Here is an 18,561-nt window from a genome sequence, read left to right as displayed (position 1 = left end):
CATCTATCTTCCTTAAATGCTGAAGCCGTGACAAAGTGGATGGAGAAATTATGATAAATGATAAGACATATTTAGTCAATATCTGTAATTCTCTTTCTTCACTCTGCGGTGTTTTTCCCATCCTCACATTGTTTAGTTGAAAAGACACCCGTTCATTTAAATAGCACTTTGAAGGCCAGATTGAGATCAAATTGAAATGGGCATTGTAAATGTTAATATCAATATATCCACCCTGAAGATAGATTGTCAAGGGGCCTTTTTATGAATTCATATCTTATTTACAGTGAGAGTATGTGGATGCTACACACTGTTAGAACTCAAATGTAAATGTTTTACCATATCATAAAACAAGTTAGGAATGAGATCATCTCAACCAGTTCAATTGAAAGACAAATTACATTTGCATCTGTCCAACACAGATAAATAATATCAGTATGCTATCTCTTGATTATAACATCCTATTATCAAAGTTAAATGACTTTACTGAAAAGAGAATATGATTTGCAAAATCCTGTTTCAATGATGCCAATGATGTGTTTACCTGTGAACACAATCATTCGAATATGTAAATTAAGAGAAATCAAATTATGAGCACTGGTTCACAGATATATTACGGGGAAGCATTTTAAATCTAATACTTAAGGGGGGATGTACCAGTTTAAGTTTATCAATGAAAGGGGCAATAGGGTATTGTTTCCACAATCTCACAAGGATCCATTGGTGGAAAGTTTGTTATGACTCTAGGCAGAAATGTCCTTCTCATATAATTCCGCAGTGTAAACTACAATAGACTGTTTTTACTGCAGACAATTTAGGAATAGCACAGGTGTATTGAATTACATTAACGACGGCTGCATACAATTTAATTATGCCAGTTGCAGGGCTGTGCTACTGTCCTACTCGTTAGCGTTATTAGCTACACCTGCGTCTCCTGCTTAACGAGTCAAGATGTTTTACAGGAAAAATGTCTATCAATGCCACTGACTCAAATTTTATTTAGAGTTACTGTTAAAATCTTTGGTGACCACTGTTTTCTTTCTGACATAGGAAAGTGGCCCTCAGTTGGTAAGTGGAAGATTTTTAAGCTGGCAATGAAGTGAGTGAGATGTGTGTCAGTATGAGCCGCCCTGGGAGCCGAGAACATGACAGGAAGATGAGTGAAAAGTACCATGCAACACAACGCAACATCCCCTCCAAGGACAAAAGACATGATGGTGGCTCATCATGTGTAATGTATTTTTACCCTGCACTCACACACCAAACTCAACTATTCAGGATCTATATAGAATTTCCAGCACTAGATACCTCAAAAACATCTAGACACATGACTGAGGAATGACTGAAGGGTGTAGTAGGCTAATGGACCGAATGGTGAAGCTGTGAAACACCTTGTTTCAAACTGTTTCCTGGATGCCATCAGTCACACTGCAGCAACAGGTAGCTGACCATAAAGTCAATGGACTCCAACCTGTCTGTGTGCTTTAACATACGAAGTGAGAGAATCCAAAGGGAAAGGACAGGGTGGGAGCAAAAGACATGGGGATCATACTGCCCAACATTTTTTTGCAGAGTAGATATTGAACACTGTTGTTGAGGTTACTATTTATCTCATGCCGGCCAAGTTGGCACGCACATCTGGCGCTGGGTACTTAGTGCAATTATTTATGATTTCCTCCAAGATTTAAAAGCTCTTCGCCCGGCCTTGTAATGCAGTAACTGATTGCACTGCTAATGTAATTAAGGGGAGATTATGATGTCCACGTGGCACACCAGATGGTGGCATTCACAGCGATGGGGGAAGGCACAACTGGCACACCACTGCACAAGGGCAGTGAGGCGCAGTCAGTCGGAGCAGTCCAGACTCCCCACCAGACGGAGGAAAGTATATGTGTGTATGTATGTATATGTGTGTGGTGTGCATGCGTAGATGAATGTGAGTGTATGGATGTTCGTGTAATGATAAGTTGAGCAATAAAGTATAAGCAGAGATGAGTGCATGTAAAATACTACCAAGGAAATGACTTTAGCTACAGTATAGTGACTGTCTCTATATGCATGACATGGGCATGCACTCTCTCAAAATGCACCATAGGTCAAAGCATAGGTCAAAGCAAGACCTAGTGTTTGGTCTTGGAAGGCTATAGGGATGATAAGACATCTCCTCTTTTTTTAACTACAAAAGTGAAGGATTACAAACTGAATCCGACAGTTCCCACATTTTCAACTTGTGCAATTTAGTGCTTTAGCCAAGAAAACAGATGGCACAAATGGAAAATTAAATCACATTTGGCAAAGCCATTATGTTTCAGGAGATTTTTCAGCCAAGGCAACAATGAGACTGGACAAAACTGACCTTTAATTAGAAAAAAAGCATGATATTATGGAGTCTTGCAAGGGCGTATCCTATGGGGGCACTAAGGGTATAGCTTCTTAAAGCTTGTTATTATAAGCTATTCAGGAGACACAGGGATTTCTTTATGTGTAGACAGAAAATGGAGGAGGGGGATGAGGGTCATATATGAAATGAGACCTGCAGATTTCTACACAGCCCATAATGGGTTCATACGGGTGATGGGAACATTGGGGCGCAGTAGATTTCCCAAGTTGAGATAGGGATATTATTACTCTCGGGGTGGCAACACAGAAATCTCCATCTTCGGTCCCCAGACTAGTGTCAGCAAATTACAGAACACAGTGAATGACCTTTACGCACAAAAAGAAAACCTTTGCTGTTTTTTTTATCATTTGGGTGCAAAGTCGTCACTAAGGTATCATTTTGGTCCAGGGGCTCTTCTGTCATCCACTGATTACCACTCACAACTACAACATTGTTACCAGAATAGGTGTGCGATATTTTGCATGTGATCTGATGATCCAGTGTTTATGGGGTCGACTTTAACTAAGATGTGTCATAAAGCATACATGAAACAATGCGTGAACAAAGAAATCCCAGTTTTAATGAACCTTTTCCAAATGCCAGCTGCAATGCTATGCATCCTACACTGTCTGCTCCCCCACAGAAATCTGCCACAGCCATCATTCATCTTTCCCCACAATCCTCAGCGTGCGATGTGCCGCACATTAAAACACTGTAATAGCTGATGGCTTTCACAGTTAGCATGTGTTGCTGATATCTCCAGACTCTCGACGAGTGTTTCATCACCTATTCCATAATTAGACCATTACTTTAGCAGGTGTGCACCTTCTCAGCCGGAGAATGTGTGTGTGGTTTTTTTTCTTTTTACCTTCTTCATCGTTCTTTTTCACTGACACCTGAGATTTAGTCTTATCAACTTCAGCATTGCCTCAAATTCTACATAAACTGAGCATGCCTGTTTTAGTAGGTTGTCAACACCTTGAGGTAGAAGCATGTGTTTGTAGAAGCGTGTGTTTGAGGTGGGTGTTAGTGATGAGGGGGTGTTACAGTATCCAACAAACTCTACTATCGTGGAAAAAATGTTAATTTCACATTTTATTGGTACAATAATTTGTATATGATATGGACACACAGTAGGCTAAACATCCATATGCTGCTGTCTTACAATCTGAATATCACTGTTTAGTGTGTTGTGTCTTCTTTATAGGTGTTCCATTAATCATATTCAATAATCCTTGGTTTCAATTATTATCTCCACTTTCTAATTGATGGACAGTTTTTTACAAGGCTAAAGAAACTTGTAAAGCTGTAAGACATCTAAAATCTGAATATAACATAAGAAGGCCGTTAAAACAAGCAGTGCCATGTTCGTCTGCTCAGACTCTACAAATTAAAATTAGAAACGAACACTTGTCTAATAACAGCCAGATTTTACCCTTTTAATTAACATCAACGGTAAGTGTGGAGATGGTGAAAGTTGCCGGTCATTTGAACATCTCCTCCCTTATTAGAGAAGTGCTACAAAAATGTAAAAAAGGGAAAACTGATCACATCATGTGCAGCCATGTTAGCCCATAAATACATTTCACAGTGTGTGGCCCCAATGAAGACGCCTGCTGGCATATGGCACCATGTCACAAAAGAGAGCAACAAGTCTTTGATTAGAATAAATTAGGATAATACTTGCACAATGAAATAATTTATTTGATTGGTTTGATAGAGGTAGAAATAATAACTCGCCGATGGGAAAGCATCTGTCGCCCCATGGTGTTTTGGACGGTGTACAAAGAGGCTTTCATGTTTTTTGCTCGGGGAGATGGACATCCTAATGTTACAGCTAAGCTAATACATTGCTCTTTATCTTACTTTTATCTGATTACAGTAATGACATGTGATGATTAGAGATACAACCAACTGTCAGAGGCGTGACCCGTAGATACATCCATGTAATGATAGTCATTCAGTGAAGAACAACCTTAATTTAGTTACCATAGCCAAATTGGATCTCAAAAGTTATTGCAAAGAAATACACCCACGAGTCAATATGGCATTGTGGGCCCGGGCCTTTTTTTCTGGGTGTGTGCATAATTCACACTAACAAAGTCAATTGTCACATTAAGCATTCATATGGCTTTCCGATGGTGCTTTCATAAGATGTACTCTTCTGTTGTATTAGACGTCAAGTATCCGATGCTGCTGTGCTGCACTCATTGAGCAGCATGTTGTGATTTTTTATCAGCAACATATTCAAGCTATAAGTGTAAATATTACAATTATATTCAAAAAGCGACTACAGTGATGATACCAAAAAGCATGGCATTTTGCAACAACACAGACACATACAAGTAAAAAAGTACTAATAAATGAGTAGTTTAAAACATACTAAGTCCTGAGTTCAAATGTTAAAAGTTAGTATTATAAACTGAATACTCAAGAATCAAAAGTGCAGTTAAAGTACTAATTTGGCAGAATGGCCCTTATAAATGTGTTTTATTATTATAATATTAATTTCTTCTTTTTTAATCATATTAAATCATATTATATCGTACAAATAAATGTACCTTTTTCAATGATGTAAATCATCAAAATGGAGCAAATAGATAGTACTGAGAACATGTGTAGTACATAGACTATCCAACAGGTACCATTTGTCAAATAAAAGAAGTGGAGTAAAATTACAATATTTCCCTCTGAAATGTGTGGAGTAGTACAACCTAGCAGAAAAATGGAAATACTCAAGTAAAGTAGAAGAAACCCAGAACTATACTTAATTGCAGCAATTGAGCAACTTTTATTAATTACATGCAACCACTGGTAAGGGTCCACTGTAATAAGTCAACTAAGTACATGGATTTGTCTTTCTTTGGCCACAGAAGGTGATTTAACCTATGGTTAATCATTTATTATCAGTAGTACCGGATGTGTTTACTTCCCTTACATTAGCGCGGGGTGAAGAGGTCCAAAGTTGAAAAGTTAACAGCAGGACACGTTTCAATCAGGTAAACAAATGCCAAATGATTTGTATTGTGGGTTTTGGATTATCTTTTCAACAGCTCAGACAGTTTCTAGAGGTCTTACGTTGATTATTTATTTACTCAAACAAACATTTGTATGAGCGATAATCATAGACTGGCGATAATACACAGTTGCACAGTTACCCATGTGGACCTCCGTGAAACATGTATAACAGACATATACAGTAATGTCATTTCACTATCGAAGAGGTTTTACATTTCTGACCACTTTTACAAAGCTTTGCTAACATTTGATGATGTTTGAAATAAAACACGAAGGTAAGCCTTACCATTTCAAGCTAGCGTCCGGAGATCTCTACGTTAGTTACCAAGCAGCAAATGAGAGACGTGCTGCTTATTATTGCATTAGCATTAACTAAGGAGAACAGAGTAACAATGTGGACAAACATTCAGTTTAAAATCTGTACATTTGCATACCACTCCTGTTTGACAGCACATTATTATATGCATATTTGTATTAATAGTTAAAGATGTAATAATCACAATACATTTTGAGTTATGCTCATAGCATGTGTATATTAGCCAAAGTAGATGTTAGCTAGCTACCTAGTAAACAGATATGGTGCCTAAGTGTAGCTCACATACTCATAAATGACATGATCACTGCTTAACTTTCACCAACTTGCATTTATATCTTCTCAACACGGTGGCAATGTTAAGGTGTAGGTTGTTAAACATATATGTTGTTCTATAGGCTTAGATGCCTGTACTATCTCTCATACATGTTTAGATAAAGTGTATGCTGTAGTCCTCCTTTACCCAGAGTGAAGAATAACAGATATACCATCAATGTTTGTATTGTAAACCATGTAGGAAACACAGTTTGACTTGGGAGCTGGAAATAAGTTTGGATGGATTGTTATTTGGTCTGCCTGGATGAGCCTTGATGTTGTGCTGGAAAACAAAGCTCATTTTGAACAAATTAATGTTACAAAGAGATCCTTCTTTCTATTAGCTAATTTGCTATCCTGTTTCATTTGAATAAGTACGGCTATCTAGCATTTGTTAAAGAGACAGCTGTTTCTGGAGTAAATCCCCTAATTTGATCAGCTTAATTGCAATAGATTCCGTAAACATCAAGATTGAATGCAGCAACTTTGTCAGTTAGTACAAGAATGCTTTAAACCTAATCTAATAAAATTGCATAAGGGAACCATTGCAAAGCCACTTACCCTGTAAAAGGCTTGCATACCCATTAGGGTATGCAAGGGAAAAATTCCCTTGGACAGGAATAGATAGCAATTGATTGGGACTTCCTTGAAAATATGTGATCGCTCCCCCTAATTTGTGATTTGGTGAAGCCATTGGGTGGTCTCCAAATGCAGCTTTTGTCATTGGTCTCACTTGTCATTTGATCCCGGATTAAGGGGCCACTTTTTCTTCTAGATCCTAATAAGCATCATCAAGAAGTCAATAATGTGGTCATTTTAGCCAAGAAAAACCTTTGTCTGTTCTCCTTTTAATGACCCTGAAGGGTGCATCCTAATTGTGTTTCACTATCTGCATTTTGCATATTTATTTAAAACCTTTAAAAAAATACTCCCTGTACTGTATGTCACAAAGTGCAGTTTTTTATGTTTTATTCTACCAAATTCCTTTTGAATATTTATGAAATTAATTATGTATCTATATTTTTTTCCAAAAGGAAAAAACTATGGATCATTCTAATGTGTTTTTTCTGGTTACGGTAAATGCAAAACATGTGATAAGGCTCTTGTGTTTGCTTAACACAGCTTTGACATGTCTGAAGTGAGCAACCAGCTGCCCAAAGACCCCATATCTGCAGTTGGAGTAATCACTTCCCTCAGTAAGGCCCCTGAAGGCTACTATGTTGTGAGTATTCAGTTTTATTTGTGTGGAAGTGTGTAGTTTGATTTAATATGCTTGGATTAGGCCAATAAAGTTGTTTGCATCTCCTTTTCTGTAAAAGCCAAAGGTAAAATAAAATATTTGAGCTGTATATATTATATTTATCGCCTTTTTTGCCATGGATCTCTGCTGTTTGTTGTACTTGTCATTGTTGTAGCTTATTGTATTGTAACTAAGCATATCTCAGATCCAGGGTGTTGGCAGCCTTCCAAGGTGTCTTTTCGTTAGAGCTGTTAGATGACTTATTCATAAAGTTTACTTTGATGATTAGGAAGATTCCCTTCCTGACATTGTTGCTGGTTGCCACCAGAATTACAGACACACCAGAGGCAAATATGTAATCATGGTTGGTTAATGCCAAGAAGAGTCATCTAAGTTTACCCCAATTTTTCAATTTTAACCAAGTGCAATGTGTAAGGATGTAGTGCAGGATCAGCTGCTTTATTCAAACCTTTCTTGTTTGTGAAAAAGTGAGTGAGGGGTTACAACTAGAAGTTAAACAAAGCACAAAACAACCTCAAGGGCAGATCCTTCTTTCTCTCTCTTGCTTCCTGTTCAGACTTCTTCTTCTAGCTTTCACTCCTCGCCCCAAACCCCCCCTCTTCCCCCAGTTTTTATCTCTTCCTGCTCCACCCTACACACCCAGCTTGTTCTAATCTCTGGCAGATGATGGTGGGTTGGCATCAGAAGGGAGCCACTGGCAGGGAAGCCGCGTACGCACCACACGGTAGTGACAAACGGAGATAAACCCCATCAGACTTCCTCCGCCGCTGCTCCAGTGCGCCAATACATTTCAGCTGATGTGCAAATACTGTGCATGCTCTGCAGGGCTAAAAGCTAGTCAGTGGCTGTTAATGACACTGGTTTATCTCGGGATTAGATGCTCAGCAAATCTAATTCTTTTTTTTTTGTTAACCCAGGATACACTAGCGGTTTGAAATTTGGAAATAATGTGTACTCAAGATAATGAATTCTAGACATGTTACAAGTGAAGGCAATCAAATGCAAAGAATGAAAGGCCTCATTTGTGTCAGCTTGCGTCACTTCATACATCAACTTCATTAGGTCGTTTGAATCATTTGGATTATGAAAACAACCTGCTACAAAAACATAGACGATTAGTGCAAAGCTTACACAGGTGTACATATATCTAATGAACCCAAAGCACTGCGAAAAATACCAATACGGTTGTTGGCTAAAATAGATAGAACATTTTTAGATGCATGGCAGCATTTAAACATTAAAGTTTTTTTTTTGCATTTCTTTTTAACAATGCTTGTGGTGTGGCTTTAAGGATGTTACATTTAGTTATGTCCCGGACAGCCAGTTATACCTCGGGTGGAGATGATATAGAGTGATAATTCGTTTTTCAAGTCAAATCAATTGTGTTTCTACAGCCAAATTACCCAGATTTGGCTTAAAAGTCTTTACGATCTGTTGACAATATGATACTCTGTTTTTGGACTTGTGATTCAGATATACGGAAAAAATCCCCCTCAAAAATAACAAACATCGGATTGTTTGCCATGACAATTGATACAAATATGCTTTGGGCCCAGAAGATGAATCTTATGTGTGAATACCTTCAGCTACAGGCTAGTTTTTGTAAGTCCTAGACTAGCAAAGGTTCGCTAGATAGCTTGAAGCCTGTACTTGATACTATCACATATTGTCATATATTTCTGTTTGTTTGAGATTTCCTTTTACAAATTATAATCAAACAAAAGGACATATCCTTTAATGTTATAAAACATCTTAGTCTTATCCAGGAATGAAAAGTCAAGTACAAGTTAACCTCCAAGAAAATAACTTGCAGACTCTGAAGCACTATTTTAAATGCATTTGTCCCATCTTCAAGAACATCTTTTGAACATCACTATGTGGTCTTTCATCTGCAGGCTCCAGATACAAACAAAAATATCATCAGTCGGCATCAGTGTGCTAATGTAGCGCTGAGCAGGGGAAGTCTCAGGATATTAAGCTCTATTGATTTTTTTTCTCCCCCGCTTTCTCACTAGACTTCTTTTAGAAATCTGCCTTAATACTGACTGCTTACCATACTTACCATACTTTTTATACAGCAGATCAAAGGGCTGATTAACTCTTTTGCTCTTACTTGAGCAGGTTGTTCCAACACAAGAGAGCACAGGCCCAGATCAAACACTGCTCCACTGGGATCAGGAGCTGTGCTGAAGCACCAGCAGCCACCCAACATCAAACACCATGAGTAGACTCACGCACTCTCACTCTCTGTGCTAGAGGGTTGCCAGGGGGATGTGTGTGTGTGTTTCAGATTCACCTGAGAGCTTGACATGTTACCCTCAAAAAGTCATTTAATTACGGTTCATTTAAAGAAGCCTAGTACTAGCTGATGATTAGCTTGAAGGCCCAGGCATACAAACCCAGTAGCTGCTTGTCTGTTTTTGAGTGAGAATATTTACTTTAAAAGGTATAGTTTCACATAAGCTCATTCGCTTTCTTGCCAAGAGTTAGGAAAATAGATTCTACTCTCAAGTCTTTACTTCTTGACCAAAGCTAGGGCAAACCTGCTCTAAGATTATCATGATGAGTGGAAGGAGGGAAAAACAGCTTGTGTAGACCTAACTCAAAACATTGAGTTGTTTTGTTCAGACACAAAGTGCACAGAAGTGCTAGGCAAACAGGCAAACAATAACAATGTCCAAGTCCCACAAAGTGATAATAAGTGAGCTTTAGAGTTACACAAATGTATCTCTCTGCGTCCAGTGTTTAGCTAAGCTAAGCTAATAAACCCTCGACTTTAGCGTTAGCTTCTTCCCTAAAGCACAGACTTTTCATCTAAATCTCAGAGATTAAGCACTTTTCTGAAAACCTCCAAACTATAACTGAAGGTCAGGGAACTTTATTTCCACAGTAACTGCTGCAGTAGTTCTTTAATATATAGTCAGTTTATTTAGTCCCACTTTAGAGAAATTATTACATTACCTTTCATTTAGCTGACGCTTTTATCCAGAGCGACTTACAATAAGTACATTCGACCAGCAAGATACAACCTTGAAGAAACAGAATCATATAAGTACATCAGGTTTCATAGAGCTAAACATTTCAAGTGCTACTCAACTGGCTTTAGATAAGCCAGCCCTTTGTTAGTATGTAAGTGCTTTGTTAGTAATTCTATCGCTCGAAGTGGAGTCGAAAGAGATGAGTTTTCAGTCTGTGCCGGAAGATGTGTAGGCTTTCTGCTGTCCTGATTTCAATGGAGAGCTCATTCCACCATTTTGGAGCCAGGATAGCAAACCCACGTGTTTTTGCTGATGGGAACTTGGGTCCCCCTCGCAGTGCGGGTGCAGCGAGTCGTTTGGCTGATGCAGAGCGGAGTGCACGTGCTGGGGTGTACGGTTTAACCATGTCCTGGATGTAGGAAGGGCCCGAACCATTCACAGCATGGTACGCAAGTACCAGTGTCTTGAAGTGGATTCTAGCAGTTACTGGAAGCCAGTGAAGGGAGCGGAGGAGCGGCGTGGTGTGGGAGAATTTAGGAAGGTTGAAGACCAGACGAGCTGCTGCATTCTGGATGAGCTGCAGAGGTTATGGACTGTTATCCATAACAGTTTTCTCTCTTCAGTTTTCTGTTCTCTTTGATGGAACTAGCATATTTCCCTCTACCTCTCTTATGTCTTCCCCACCTGCTTTCACTCCCCAGAGGTTTCTGATTGTATGCCTTTTCTATATTTTTATTCACAGCTGTGCCTCTCAGCGCATCGTAGTAACTTGCCGGCGGTGTCTGTCTCCAGAGATCCTTCATAGGATTCTTCAGCAGCCCCTAAAGACTTGTTTCATAGGTGGGCTTTTAGATCACTGCCAGCTTTATATTTGAGTAAGTGGCAGTTCAATCTGTCATTGCATTTTAAATCAAATAAAACAAACGTTTTTCAATATCAGAGCCGTGACGTTTCTTATCATATGCGTGGCATTCTTCTCATTGTAGTCTGTTTAATGATGGAGCCATACAGTGCCAGGTGCATTTATTAAAGGAGCCATAGGAACTTTACACATGCCTTTTTTTTCCCGTGCCGTGGCTCAGCAGTTGCCATTTCACATTCAACGTGCGTCTCATCCTTGCTGCCGGCGGCTGTGGCAGGATGATGCCTGAGGTGCCTCCGAGGAGGACCGTGCCCTCGTTACTCCTCAACTTGACTTTGGGTTTCACAAAGCGAGCCCTTTGTTTACGCTGACAGGATGCGCTGGCTACTGACCTGGAAAAAGTGGCCAAGACGGCTTGTCTTGTAAAGAAAAGAGGGAGGCTGGTGATGTATAGGCTCCTTCTGGGACCTTTCTTGGAACTGCTGTTGGAGACGCCCCGCAATCCCTCTCTCCCCTCATCTTCTGCTCTTTCTCTCTGTCTCATCCCACTATCCATCTCTGTTCCCCACTCTAGTCTCCGCTCTCATCCCAGCTAGTCACTGGTGGGTTTTCATGAATCTCCCCGCCGTGCCACGTTTCCCCCCACCCAGTCACCAGGGTCATCCATCATTATTGTCAGGGGGGGGTAATGTGTGTGGGTGGGTGCAGAGATCTATGACTTCTTCATTTGAATGAACCTCATTAGATTGACTCTTCTTTGTAAAGGATCCCTTTAGAAAATAACCCTGGCAGTTATCTAGGCGATTCTCACATGATAGCCAATGGAACATGACGCTTCAGCCCAGCATATTTGCCCGAACGATGGAAGAGGTTATGTTTTGCTTTATCATTCTGCCCTGCATACCTACATTTACATAGCAATGTGCTGTTGGACCTTGAGCTTGAATTGTGGTGCCTACATGCTGTCAACATGATGCAATCCTTTTCTTTTCACTGAGCATTTACATCCATAAATGAGTCCATTGTACAAGGCTGAACAGTTTAGGGTTTTTACTTATTAGTCATACACATGCAATGGCTTTAAATCCTCTGTAAGGTTTTCTTAGAAGACTTTTCTCATTAAATAATAGAAAGAATCCACACAGGGAGTAGAGCAACACAACTATTTAAGGTGCAGTGTTCTTAGTTTACCTCTGTGTTGCTTAAGGTTGGCTTTAACACAAATACATTCATAATAATCCGGCTGTTTCCCACAAAAGAACATTGAAGTTTGGTTTCCTTATTAGAGCAGATCCTTCTCCGGGTATCTTTAATCAGCCTGGTCCCGAGGGATGATATTTTTAGCCGTCTTTTTGGAGGCTAAGACTTCTTTACCCACGCAGAGCACTAATGAGATGGGGCGCCAGTGTAGGCAAGCGTTAATTAAGGCTAGTATGCAAGGGAAGAGGCAAAAGCAACACGCTCATGGCATACATACATTAACTTTATCCCACCTCCTGCATGTTTTCTTCTCTCCTTGTTTTTCCTTTTTTTTTTCACGTAGGTTGCACAAACAACAGATGGCTCTGACGCTGACCTGTGGAAGGACGGCTTATTCAAATCCAAGGTCACTCGCTACCTTTGTTTCACCAGAAAGACTGTAAGTGTAAATATAAACTTCTCCCTTTCGCTGTGCATTCAGCACCAACACATCGTCTGCAGCAGCTTTTCTGTTTGCCAGCAGTTATCAGCCCTGCTTTCTACCGCCTGAATATCTAAATAGACTTTGCACTTTGATCAGTGAAAGTCCCCTTTTTAAAAAGGCCAGCGTTGGCAGTGCAGTTTTAAACTTTTAAATATAATGGATTTGCATGCATATTCCAGATGAATAATATCTCTGAGATATTTTTCATGTTGTGCGTCCTCCTGAGGGTATTATTTATGTTTATTCATGAAATAACAATGAGCTGTTTTTTTTTTAACTATTCCAATTTATTCTATCAACATTGTCCCTGTAGAGAAAATGCTAACCACCAATCAGCGATTCCTGAAAGCGGAGGCACATATAATTGTGAATATAAAAACACTCTTTATTAACGTAAGACATTCCTCCACAAAAAGCCCTTATAGCAGTGCTTTATATAGAGCCTCCTTTACTTCTCTGTGTCTGATTTGATCTTTGAATGTTACTCATAATACTGTTGGGTCAATTGTATTGGACAGCTGATGTGTTGTTGCCTGGCTGTCAGCTGCTCCTTGCCATAAATACACCTTCCTGTCTCGCTCATACAGCTTACTATTGGCTGTCTATTATTTTCCATGGGCTGCAGGAAGATAATGGCGACGGTGTAAACAAAACCTGCATTTTTGTTATCATTTTGCATCAGCTCAATTTTAGGACTTAATCAAGTCTTTTTTTTCCTTATAGGATGTCCTCTAAATGCCAGGTATCTTGGCAGCGGCTGCCTCGTCCCTGACTTCAATCTGGTCTTCAGTTTAGTATACAGCATACAAATAGCCTTCCCCTAGTTCCTGTGTATTATCTTAAAATGTGTGTCCACATTGTTTTAGGGACTTTGACACAAATAAAACATGACAGAGCCATCAACAAAGGCTATTTTGCCTGCCACTCACTGGAGCTCCCACTGTAATTGTCTATGACAAAAACAGATTCTGTAAAATTAGCCCCTGAATTATGGGGGGGGGGGGGGGGGAGTAAATAGTTTGTGATTTATCATACTCTAGGTTGGAGGTGGAAATCCTCTTTTGTCAGGCCCTGATGGAAGAAATCTCTCCAGTAAAAGAGGAAAACACAAGAAAAAAAAAAGCTTCCATGCATAGTAATAACATTCATCCATATTCCTCCTTAAGTCAGTATAAAAACTATGAATACAAAATGTCTAATGGTAATGACTGTCGGGCAACAGTAGCAGTGAAATCCAGCCTTTTCGGACGCATCAAGTCACGCCTGGCTCGCCCCACTCTCTACTGCCGCTGTGTATTATTGCAATTTATTATGGCAAAAAATGAAAATGTAATGGGAGGCAGGGAAGAGTCATGCTTGAAAATGTCAACTACACAGTCCCTGATTGTTTTTAACCAGTCCCATTCTGTTGATTAGACTGCCTCCTCTGTCTCCCATCATCCCACTGCTTCTCGCCAAAAGGTTGAGAATGATTGCAAGTTCACAGATGCATTCTCTCATTGCTAAAAAAAAAAGAGCTATTAGAGAGTAATTACTTCAGCTATTTTGTCAACCCTTCTCTTTAGAGACTTCTCGAGCTTTTAGTAAATCATTGACTCTATTATCTCTACATTTTCTTCCCCCCCGAAAAAATGACTAACCTTTTCTTCTTCAAGCCCTCTGTCCTTTTTAGGAGTTGGATTTGCATACATGACTTTAAATGTCTTGCCTGCGCTCTGTGTTTTAGGGGGCTGACGTTGTTGTGGACATGAAGCTGATTGACATGAAGGACACGTTGCCAGAGGGCTTCACACCTGTGGAAGAAACATTGGACACAAGTAAGTAAACAGTCAATACCGGCCGCAGACCCGCTCCCCTCCTCTTGTTTTTTTCACTCTCCGACCAGCTTATGCGGAGGTCCTCGGGGGCAGCTTTGCCTGAGATAGTGAATGTTTTATGGGTGCAGGTTAGCTTAATTTATGGCAGACTGTGGGAATAAAATAAACATTTTGCCCTGGAGGTACAAGAGAAGAGAATCATGAGTCATTGTTTATCTCAGCTGGAGCTGTGCTTTTCTTTATGAGAAGCTTATTTATTTATGTATTTATTTGGGGAAAGGACGAGTGGATGGGGGTTATCTAATATTAATGAAATGCATTCCCCAATGCTTTAGTGCTTTTTGAGTGCTATGTATTTCCCCCTCACTATCCATGCCTTGGAAATGTAATAATATTTTGGTGTGGGGAGTGAGGACAGCTTGTTTATTATTTTTATTATCATTGCATTTACACTGCACTTTCTATTGTTGCAGGGGAAATAAATGAGCCAGGCACGGATGCAATATAGGAAAGCATGGCAATGTTTTTTTTTTTTTTTTTTTTGCCAGAATGAAGAAAAGAGATTATGTTTTGTTTGGCTGCGGTGTAATTTAATGTTTTATTACTTTATGTGAATCCATGTTTAATGTATACATGTGACATTATGTATGAGGTTCTATCTAGAATATCCTGTTTAAATCCCTGTTGTGCACTAAAGCTGATGGAGGATTCACTTGCCTCTGTCATCTTACCTACTAAAATGATACAAATTATAATAACACATGTGGATATTGTGGCTTTCTGCTGTCCAGTTATTTCCCTTTAAGCACAGCAAGTCACCCAGGAGCTGATATTAGCTCATCTCTTATTCTAAGACTGATAATGACTAAATAGCAAAGCACAAGTGGGGGATGTGAATATATCTATATTTCTCCTTAAGGTTAAAAATGTGTACAGATTTCTTTCTTTTAGCGTGAAACTAATACATGATTACGCAACCGGCAATTCCTGTCTGACACCCTCATGTGTACCTGACTCATCAGAGGAAACTGCCATGAGGAAGAGGAGGCTCTGCTTGAAAATCATCCCTCGTTCGGCTGCTGTGACGGCTGTGTATGACATCCAGATCGTTGCCAAGTCCAAGTACCATCTTGTTAACTACACCAGTATAGGGTGAGCTGTTTGGCACTGGATATAAATACATTCATGATGTTTTGTATCTTCTTGTAGGATTACTAGCTGTTTCAAAGTCAAACACTATCAGCATGTCTCTTCTTCATCTTTACACAGTGAGATCAACAGTATGTTGATGTGGTGCCGAATGGGTGACGCTCCTCAGCATCAGTCGTCCCAGGAAACGTCCAGTGAAGTTGACAGTGCCGCTCCAGCCAACACAGTAAGGTAACATCAGGCCACTTCATTCTGCAGTGCCTCTTGAAGTTCAACTTTCCTCCTGCGTTCCTCTCTCTTTTTTTTATTTCACGCCCGGTGTTGTTACGCTTCTGTACCACGCGTACGACAATGGAGACACAAGTCATTGATCACTGCCGGGCAATCTGCCGTAAAAAGGTTGTGGCTGGACAACGAGGTAGCGAGGGTGAACAGGAGAGACAGGCAAACTAGACAGGAACCCCTGAACAAGAACACGAGTTCAATGAGGGCTAAACTCCTGCTATTTGCGGGTCGTCCCGGGAGGCGGAGGCAGGTCGCTCCTCTGACTGCGGTGACAGGAGCGTTGCTGTGTGCAGAGAGGAGGAGATGTAGCCCGGAGAGCGAGCGACAGCTGCGGAGGAAGGGAGGAGAGCTCCAAGATCTCCGCCATGCTGGAGCGCGTGCGTCCCCTTCCCCTGCTTATGCTGCTCAGGCTTCCTCCGCCTCAGGCCTCACAGTGAACGCAGCAACCTCTTTGTACTGTGTCCAGATCAAACAGCTCAATTATTCATCGCACTGAAGAGCTGGGGATTTCCACAGCAAATTGTAAATAAACAATCGAGACTCCTTCGGCGTGGCGGCGCTGCGGAGAGCGGGGCTTTGGCACGGGGCGCTGATGGGTTTGCCAGCTTGAAGTGCGATGCTTTGCCATCCTGTGCTGGGCTGAGTAAAAGCCACTTAAAAGCCACAACAGGCCGGAGCGGTGTTTGCCAGCAGGCGTATTCAACACAGAGCTTCTGTTCACACGGCCACCCAGCGGGATGAGATCATTCAAATGGACAGCCGTGAATTCGGAACCAAAAGTTCAAACCGAGCAGAGTTGTGCGAATCGTCCACATTTGGGAAATTGATGGTCAATAATCTTTGATGTGTCGAAGCGATGGTGAGCGCTCAGGCCCATGTGTACGCCTTAGCGACTCTTACCGGTAATCCTCCGTTCTTTTGAAGCCCGCTTTCAAGTTGGCGAGGCTCAGAGGTTGGAATAAATTGCACCTCGGAGCGACTCACACCCCCTCCTGATGCCTGCTGAGATCACAGGCGGCTGTTTTTGTATTAACATTAAAATTCATTCCACAGCCAGAGAGTCTTCTTTTGAGAGCATTTCCATCACATAAGGACGGGACTGTGGGCAATTTAGACAGCGGCAGTTCTTTGACTATTTATCTGGCATCCTCTCTGTGTAGTAACATGCACTTTAGACAACCATACACACAGATATAAATATTTCTGTAGTTTCTTTGAAGTCACAGATTAGTTTGACGCAGTGATTTATAAGCATCTCCGTAACACTCCCTGATTGCTCAAGTAAGTACAGTCGTGTAACTGTGTGTAGTATCACGCCACTATACTTTATTCATATTCAGCAAGAGAAGATCCTCTCCTCCATACCTCCTTCAGGCTATCTATAACAACTTTATGGCCTTTGGAGAATAGCACCTCTTAAATTTAACTGCTCTTTACAGTCAGTGGAAAATATGTTTTAAATACAGTCAATAATGTCTAAGTTTTTAATGACCCTTATCATTTTGAAAGCTGCAGTGATCCCTCTCCAATGTTTCTCCGCCTCGGGCAGCGAGAGCTTGTTAGAGTTGTGTACAAACGTTCACCGCAAATCAGCTTTTTTCAGGAGTGCAGAGCTGCAGAACACAGCACACTGCAGGCTGTTGCATCAGTATGGGATGCACGGAGTCATTGCATCAAGGCTAAGGTGTTGTATTTGAATTGTTTTTGTATTGTTTTGTCAGCTGGAAACAGGATCCCTGTAGCTCTTGGAAAGTTAAAAAAAAAAAGGAAGAACTTTTTTCCCAAGGGATTTGATTTACAAAAGTCAGAAATAAATTCTTGTTTTGTATCACCTATAAAGTAATAAGTAGGATTGTGGCAACAACCTAAAGCGACTATTACCACTACAGCTAGCTACAGAACTTAAGAAGTTCTAATGTTGATTTTAGCAAACATTTAAATGTACTTAAAGAACTATGCCTGCAACTAATAATCAATCTCCCTTTAGATTATTTCTATTATTTGTAAGGAAAACACGCCCATGTGAAAAGACACAGCTCAAGTTGATTGTCTTTTTGTTCCATCTAACAATCAAATACTTAAAGGATAAATCAGATCATTTTATAACCAGCAATGTTATGAATGTTTTTTTTATAGAGACAAAAGTGAAAATTGAAAACTGATTGATTGACTAATTGATTAATTATTTTTAATTGGCTATCCATCCGTCCATTCATCTATCCATGGCCAGCGTTTTTTCTTGATCCCATTAATTGAATTGATTCAATCATAAAGTGATTACTATTATATACTGCTGGGAAGTACTAAAAAAAGAATATTGATATAATAATAAAGAATTCTTGACCCTATCGGCCCCACTGGTTTTCCATCATACTTTTATGCTTTGGCTGGTATCAATGTGAAAAGGGTTATAGACCTAATGCTGTGGACCTTTCTAATTCTAATTGGTAGACCCTGCAACCTTGCAAAAAGAATCGGAGGAATTAAAAAAGGAATTGTTTT

General features: G+C 40.2%; 1 protein-coding gene across 2 annotated transcripts in view; it reads left to right on the top strand.

Annotated features, from left to right (window-relative positions):
• Positions 1–5,293: 5,293 nt before the first annotated feature.
• LOC307042712 (multivesicular body subunit 12B-like) overlaps positions 5,294–18,561 on the top strand; it is a 33,127-nt gene continuing 19,859 nt past the window's right edge. For both annotated transcript variants that reach the window (XM_079686765.1, XM_079686764.1), the window contains exons 1-6: positions 5,294–5,376; positions 7,146–7,245; positions 12,668–12,763; positions 14,535–14,625; positions 15,648–15,777; positions 15,895–16,005. In XM_079686765.1, the coding sequence (XP_079542891.1) occupies positions 7,153–7,245; positions 12,668–12,763; positions 14,535–14,625; positions 15,648–15,777; positions 15,895–16,005 (521 nt within the window). In that variant the 5' untranslated portion in view covers positions 5,294–5,376; positions 7,146–7,152. The remainder of the gene's footprint in view (positions 5,377–7,145; positions 7,246–12,667; positions 12,764–14,534; positions 14,626–15,647; positions 15,778–15,894; positions 16,006–18,561) is intronic.

Source organism: Notothenia rossii (genome assembly GCF_949606895.1).
Source record: "Notothenia rossii genome assembly, chromosome: 6".
Taxonomy (NCBI): Eukaryota; Metazoa; Chordata; class Actinopteri; order Perciformes; family Nototheniidae; genus Notothenia; species Notothenia rossii.
Note: the sequence above shows the minus strand (reverse complement) of the source record. Positions and strands in the feature narration are given on the sequence as shown.